At 50.6% G+C, this 8,387-nt stretch overlaps 1 protein-coding gene across 1 annotated transcript; it reads left to right on the top strand.

The window, feature by feature from the left end:
* Positions 1–1,840: 1,840 nt before the first annotated feature.
* On the top strand, positions 1,841–4,107 carry LOC124606495 (nuclear pore complex protein Nup58-like; the record flags this gene model as incomplete). Its single annotated transcript, XM_047138477.1, has 1 exon — positions 1,841–4,107. A coding segment is annotated over one exon (1,461 nt), but the record flags the coding sequence as incomplete, so codon positions are not given.
* Positions 4,108–8,387: the final 4,280 nt, after the last annotated feature.

The following is an 8,387-nucleotide window of genomic DNA, read 5'->3' on the forward strand; positions in this document are numbered from 1 at the left end:
GAAAATGTCACCGACTATTTCCTAACCCATCCAAACTGAAAATGGGACAATACCTTCGATTCCGACCAAGGCTTTTCAGAAATTTCCTTGGTCACCCGGCAAACGCTAGGGCAGGCCGGAGTGGCCGAGCGGATCTAGGCGCTACAGTCAGTCGCAGGTTCGAATCCTGCCTCGGGCATGAATGTGTGTGATGTCCTTAGGTTAGTTACGTTTAATTACTTCTAAGTTCTAGGGGACTGATGACCTCAGCAGTTAAGTCCCATAGTGCTTGGAGCCTTTTGAACCATTTGACCCAATATCGACGAAACTTGGTGACTACGTATCATGGCAACCGCTAGAAGCATGTTATTTCACTGGGGAAGAAGATGTTTATTTGTGGAAAATGTTTTGTGATTTTAATGCGTGTATAACATATATTTCTGTACTGGCCTAATTCGCCTTACGCGAACTAGGTCTATGTTGCTGATTCTTCAGATAAAATTTTTGAAACGGTGACCAACATGTATACGTATTAGAATTTCGAGGCAAAATGGCACAGTTTTTCAGTATTTACAATGGAAATCTGTTCATATAAAAATGTGTCTTCTATTCAGACTAAGAAATTTTGACCTGATTCACCCAACCTTGCAATGGCCTAGCCATAGTGGATACACCAGTTCCTGTCGGATCACCGAAGGTAAGGGCTGTCGGACGGGGCCGGCACTTGGATGGGTGACCATCCGGGCCGCCATGTGCTGTTACCATTTTTCGGAGTGCACTCAGACTCGTGATGCCAACTGAAGTGCTAATCGACCGAACAGTAGCGGCCCCGGTCAAAGGAAACCATCGTGACGATCGGGAGAGGGGTTGCTGACCACACGCCCCTCCAACCCGCATCCTCTGCTGAGAATGACACGGCGGTCGGAAGGTCCCCATGGGCTACTTGTGGCCTGATGACGGAGTGCTGCTGCTGCTGCAACCAACCTTACCCTACATTCATCTCGTAATAGGAAGTAAAATTAACAGCTCAACAGCGGGACTAGTTGAGAAATCGTTAAAGAATAATGCTAGGATGGATTACATCTTGTGGAGTGTACAGGAGACGAAAATCAGAACAAATCGTGCAACTCGAAAGCAGGCGTTGCACTGTAGGTCTAACGTTTTATAAGTGAGTCGAAAACTCGGTAATTAATAGTGAGATACTTATGAAAATGAATGTTACCTTATACGGTAAAGTATAGCGTCATAGAAATTATCTAAAAACTACCGAACTTTTGGACCTATTTAGCGTCTTTTCTTTTCCCAAAACAAAAAATGGTTCAAATGGCTCTGAGCAGTATGGGACTTAACATCTGAGGTCCTCTGTCCCCTAGAACTTAGAACTACTTAAACCTAATTAACCTAAGGACATCACACACATCCATGCCCGAGGCAAGTTCAAAAATGGTTCAAATGGCTCTGAGCACTATGGGACTGTCATAACTTAGAACTACTTCAACCTAACGAACCTAAGGACATCACACACTTCCATGCCCGAGGCAAGATTCGAACCTGCGACCATAGCGGTCGCGCGGTTCCAGACTGAAGAGCCTAGAACCGCTCCGTCACAGCGACCGGCTTTTTCCAAAACAAGTTTGATTATCTTCCTGCTTCTCATTTCTTCAGGTAGCAGTACTGTTGTGTCCGGTCCAGCGTACTGAACTCGTTTTGTCTTCCACAGGCTGTGCTGAGCGCCCTGCTGGCGTTGGTGGCCGCCGCCCCCAAGGCCTCCCCTGGCTTCCTGTCCTCCTTCCTGCCGCCCCCGCCACCCCCACCGGAACGGTTCGAGGATTACGACTACAACGACTACGGGGGCGGCAACGGCAACGGCAACGGCAACGGCAACGGGAATGGCGGCGGGGGCGGCGGGAACGGTGGGGGCGGGACGGACGGCGCTCTGCTGGGCGGTTACTCGTACGTGGACGCCAACGGCCACCTGCAGAGCGTGCACTACGTCAGCAACGGCTTCCGCCTGCTGCACACCTACCCCGCCTCGGAGGTGAAGCCGCAGCAGCCTCAGCTGCAGCACCACAAGCCGGCCCCGCCGCCGCCTCCGCCACCACCACCACCACCACCACCGCCGACCACGACCACCACGACCACCACAACCACTACCCCACCGCCCAGACAGAACGGAGGTGGGTTCTCTGTGAACGGCATAGGAGGCTCCAGCGCCGGCGGTGGCAGCTTCAACGGTTTCGGCGGCTCTGGCAGCAGCTTCGGCAGTGGAGGTGGTGCCGGTGGCGCCAGCGGCAGCGTCAACGGAGATGTCCACTCGCTGAACAAGTTCTTCTACTCTTTTACTGACCCTACCACATTCGCCACGGCCAACACGGGCTTCCCCGTCCAGCACAACACGTACCTCGCGCATTCCGGCTACCCGGTGGCGCCGTCCAACCTGTACGGCTACGGGTACGCCCCTGCCGCCCCCGCGGCCGTCGCGACTGCCTTACCTGCGCCGACGGCTGCGACGTACACGGCTCCCGCGCCGATCACGTACACGGCCCACACGTATGCCGCCGCAGCGCCGGCGAAGATCACGTACACATCCGCCGCGCCGGCCAAGATCGCCTCGTTCGCCGCGGCCCCGGCTTCAGTCGCCACGTACACCGCCGCCGCCCCCGCCGCCGTCACGACGTACACCGCCCCAGCGCCGGTAGCGACGTACACGGCGGCCGCCGCTCCAGCTACGGTAACGTACACCGCCCCCGCGCCCGCGACCTTCACGTACACGGCCCCCGCGCACCCCACCACGCTCACGTACGCGGCGGCGGCTCCCGCGCGCATCGCGACGTACGCCGCCCCGGCGCCCGTAGCGACGTACGCGGCGCCCGCCCCCCTGCCGTACGCGACGACGGCGGCGGTGCTGCCGGGGGTGCAGACGCAGTACCACGCGCAGGGCGAGCTCGGCCAGTACACGTACGGGTACGTCGGGCAGCTGTCGGCCAAGCACGAGGCGGGCGGCGGCGACGGCACCGTGGCCGGCGGCTACTCCTACCTGGACGCGAACGGCGTCGTGCAGACGGTCAAGTACCTGTCGGACGACCTGAACGGCTTCCGGGTGGCCGCCACCAACCTGCCCGTAGCGCCCTCCGACCACAGCCGCCAGCAACCGCCCCCGCAGCAGCCGCAGCAGCAGCAGCAGCCGGACCAGAGGCCCGTCGACTCCGGCTTCGTGGTGCCGATGTCGGTGACCGAGACGCCGGAGGTGAAGGCGGCACGCAGAGCTCACGAGGCGGCGCACCGAGAGGCCATCGCCAGGAACATGAACATGTCTGACTAGGCTGCCAGGCGCCCACCCTGCACGGGCAGCACCGCGAAATACCGGCCAAAAAGCAACCCGACCGCTCTATCTTGTTGTCGCCTTCGAAACCAATTGTAATCCGTACACCCGCAACCACTAGCAGGATAATCACTTTCCCCCTTCAATTTCGTACCTACAGATCCATGAAACACATTGTACGAATTACACTGTGCTCTCCCAGCGCAGTAGTTCACGCATTTTCCACCTTTTTCCTCTCACACACTACTTTGCCCGATAGTGATTGTAGCAGCTGTCGAATTCATATCAATTTCAACATAAAACTAGGGAACACATTTTATTTTGTTTATTATTCCCGTTGAAGATTCTGGCCAATTTAGATGTAAGAATGGTGGAAATATATGACTGTAGCCTTTGTGAGCCGGTATCCAATGAAAAAAAAATTCTTAAGTCTTAAACACAACATCTTAAATAAAAACAAACTGAATTTTTGCTGTTGTTGCAGATAAGTTTCACTAGCGAATATGAAGTACACACCTTCCTGGTGTTCTGATAAATGCTATTTATATAATCATTAACTGGCTTCCAGTTTCTTAGGCCATCGTCTGGTGACAACAACGATAGCTCGAGAAACCGAAAGCAAGTTCACGATCAAATCAATAACTTTTTGCAGAAGATCAGCTAAGTTTTTTTCTATTCAATATTACTGTCATATTTGGTTAAGCACCGACAAAAATTGAATTTAATGTTCCTCAGGGCAATTCAGTCCAAGGCTGCTTATCAAAATAGCCGACACGTTGGCCTTCGAAAAAAATTCACGTTTATTCCTGCAAGGTCAATACCCTATGTAGAGGTGTTTCAGTAGGTTACATGTTTCAGTAGCACCAACTACAAACACAGCGAGTGCCCAAAGTGAATGTCGTAAGGACTACTCTTTACAAACGGATAGTCGTGTGTGCCATTGATTTCTTGTCAGACTAATTTCTAAACTGATTACGATTGTTTCAAAGAACAAAACAGGGGAACCATTAACAGTCACATGCCTTCATGAACAGCATCACTGATAATAGTGGCTATTATACAAAAAATGTTAACTAGTAGCTATGTGGTAACCAGTTTTCTGAGGTGAGCTCAATGTCTATTCCGATTATGAGACGCTCTCCCCTGGGACTGACTCCTGGTTATGCTATGTGAAGCAAGTCGCCAGTAGCCCGACGCAAAAGATGAGATTCTGCTGCCAACATAAGCACTCAAAGATTCCCAAACATTTGAGGCACGTAAACCTTACTGCTGTCTTAAACATAACAGTCGGTTTTCCTCTTAGGTAGTGTAAGCTTCACATTGTGACATGTTTTACTCAGTAAGAAGTTAGAACATCTGAAAAATTTGGGTTGTTTAATGTCTGTCCGCCCCTGAATTGAAGATTTTAGACTGTTGCTGTGCAGAAATGACTTTTTAGAATGTAATTTATTATTAGGAGTTATTTTTTTAAAATTTAAGTTTTGTGTTAGATAATGCATACATTTTTAAAATAAACTTATAAAACTGTAAGCTGAATGTAGTTTCTTTTTGGTTCCTTAATACTGTTTCCGTCAGTGATACAGCTGTACTAGTATGGTAGTAGACGCAAGTGGATGCAACTAAACAATAGCTTCCATTGTTTCATGTTCATTCACATCAAAATTGAAACTATCCCACTGATACATACTGATCCAATTCTACCCTCCCCCCCCCCCTCCCCTCGCCTCCCCTGACAACAGAATACCATTAAGTTCTACTCCTCCTTCCTGTCTTTATGCTGTAGTGTTTATTGCGTAATCGTACACCGTGTGCAGCGATATTAGAATACAACTCCTCCACTCTCCCCCTTCCCCATATGCCAGACTTCACCTGCCTCGCCCGTTGGCCACTCAGCTGTAGAATCTTCCACTCGTGCCATCTGTGCTACGCTACCCCTTGTGTTATGTGCTTGATGCCTGCCAACAGTTTCAGGATGTACCGAACAATATTTCACCACATCGATTTCCTCTCTTCTTGCGGGCCCACTGTGATACACTGTCACTTATCACAGTCACTTCTTTCCGGTTGCGTTTGTCAACTACAGCTTGGCCACGATAACTTGACGATTTCGCAAGTGCTGCCAGAAGCAATCAGAACTACAATCCTGGAAATTGAAATAAGAACACCGTGAATTCATTGTCCCAGGAAGGGGAAACTTTATTGACACATTCCCGGGGTCAGATACATCACATGATCACACTGACGGAACCACAGGCACATAGACACAGGCAACAGAGCATGCACAATGTCGGTACTAGTACAGTGTATATCCACCTTTCGCAGCAATGCAGGCTGCTATTCTCCCATGGAGACGATCGTAGAGATGCTGGATGTAGTCCTGTGGAACGGCTTGCCATGCCATTTCCACCTGGCGCCTCAGTTGGACCAGCGTTCGTGCTGGACGTGCAGACCGCGTGAGACGACGCTTCATCCAGTCCCAAACATGCTCAATGGGGGACAGATCCGGAGATCTTGCTGGCCAGGGTAGTTGACTTACACCTTCTAGAGCACGTTGGGTGGCACGGGATACATGCGGACGTGCATTGTCCTGTTGGAACAGCAAGTTCCCTTGCCGGTCTAGGAATGGTAGAACGATGGGTTCGATGACGGTTTGGATGTACCGTGCACTATTCAGTGTCCCCTCGACGATCACCAGTGGTGTACGGCCAGTGTAGGAGATCGCTCCCCACACCATGATGCCGGGTGTTGGCACTGTGTGCCTCGGTCGTATGCAGTCCTGATTGTGGCGCTCACCTGCACGGCGCCAAACACGCATACGACCATCATTGGCACCAAGGCAGAAGCGACTCTCATCGCTGAAGACGACACGTCTCCATTCGTCCCTCCATTCACGCCTGTCGCGACACCACTGGAGGCGGGCTGCACGATGTTGGGGCGTGAGCGGAAGACGGCCTAACGGTGTGCGGGACCGTAGCCCAGCTTCATGGAGACGGTTGCGAATGGTCCTCGCCGATACCCCAGGAGCAACAGTGTCCCTAATTTGCTGGGAAGTGGCGGTGCGGTCCCCTACGGCACTGTGTAGGATCCTACGATCTTGGCGTGCATCCGTGCGTCGCTGCGGTCCGGTCCCAGGTCGACGGGCACGTGCACCTTCCGCCGACCACTGGCGACAACATCGATGTACTGTGGAGACCTCACGCCCCACGTGTTGAGCAATTCGGCGGTACGTCCACCCGGCCTCCCGCATGCCCACTATACGCCCTCGCTCAAAGTCCGTCAACTGCACATACGGTTCACGTCCACGCTGTCGCGGCATGCTACCAGTGTTCAAGACTGCGATGGAGCTCCGTATGCCACGGCAAACTGGCTGACACTGACGGCGGCGGTGCACAAATGCTGCGCAGCTAGCGCCATTCGACGGCTAACACCGCGGTTCCTGGTGTGTCCGCTGTGCCGTGCGTGTGATCATTGCTTGTACAGCCCTCTCGCAGTGTCCGGAGCAAGTATGGTGGGTCTGACACACCGGTGTCAATGTGTTCTTTTTTCCATTTCCAGGAGTGTACTTTAAAGATATTCGTTGGACTCCAAGCGCTGCCAACGTCAAGCTGCCCCTAGATCCGAAGTGATGATGATACGTGGTTTGTGGGGCGTTCAACTGCGCGTTCATCAGCGCCAATTTTCAAACAATCCAATTTTTACACAATCCAATCTAGCTACTGTTACGAATGATGGTGATGAAATGATGAGAACAACATAAACACCCAGTCCCCGGGCAGAGAAAATCCACAACCTATCCGGGAATTGAGCCCAGGACCCCGAGATCCAAAGGCAGCAATGCTAGCCACTGGACTACGAGCTGCAGACTAGATGCAAAGTAGTACAAAAGGCCTGAGTCCACCAACAAGTAACTACTGTAACTACTTCCTGAGGTGTTTACATTACAACAAAAACTCTCTCAAGTTTAGTTTTTCATGCCACTGGAGAAAGTTTATTTCAGAGACTCGCCGCAAGTACTTGCTGCAGCACTGCAGTTATTGGCACTGTTGTTGCACTGTTGTTGCACTATTATTAATGAATAAAAATCATGACGAAATAAAAAAATAAGGACATAGAAAAAAATATTAGAGGAGCACATGTTGATGTTACCAAGAAACACAATTCAATTAACTAAAATCAGAGGATTTCACTCAAATTGAAAACTTTGATGATGTCGTATGCAAATTTCGAACATTTCTTGTCTATTGCATGTTCAAACAATCGGTAACAGGAAACAAAAACGCGGGGAGGCATCTCACCAAGACTGTGTTTTAATTACTGTTCGATTTTTGAAAGCAGTATTTACTGCTTTTATCACGAATGTAGCGCATTTGTGTCTACGGTAACATAAAAAAAATCAGTCATAATTTAAAGACGTCTGTGCTGCCATTCAGCTTTCCCTTCTGGTAAAACAAACTGATTGGTGAATACATTTCACAGCTTCTTTACTAGTGGTGACAATTATGTGGGTTTTAGAGGATCCAACGGTACATTTCTTTCGGCCCATCTGTCCTTGTGTCATTTCCATTCTCGACAATGATATTCTCGCACCGGTGTTCTGTAGGTTTGAGAAGAACTTCGACGAAAAGACAAACTGGACAAGTACTTGCACCAAGATTCAAGAAACTAGAACGAATTTTCACCCTCAGCGGAGTGTGCGTTGATTTCAAACTTTCTGACAAATTAAAACTCTATGCCGGACCGAGACTCGAACCTGGGAACTCGATCTGGCACACAGTTTTAAGCCGTCAGGAAGTTTCAGGCACAAAAGTGTTTCCAATAACTTGCGAAGTACTTTAAAAAGACGAAACTAGTGGACGTCGACTGGTAGGGGGGGCGGGGGGGGGGGGGTTGCAGATTTGGTGGTTCACAAGTTACACCCAGTTCTGTGATTGTATGGCTCAAATGGCTCTGAGCACTATGGGACTTAACATCTGTGGTCATCAGTCCCCTAGAACTTAGAACTACTTAAACCTAACTAACCTAAGGACATCACACACATCCATGCCCGAGGCAGGATTCGAACCTGCGACCGTAGCAGTCGCGCGGT

Source organism: Schistocerca americana, chromosome 3, assembly GCF_021461395.2.
Source record: "Schistocerca americana isolate TAMUIC-IGC-003095 chromosome 3, iqSchAmer2.1, whole genome shotgun sequence".
Classification (NCBI taxonomy): Eukaryota; Metazoa; Arthropoda; class Insecta; order Orthoptera; family Acrididae; genus Schistocerca; species Schistocerca americana.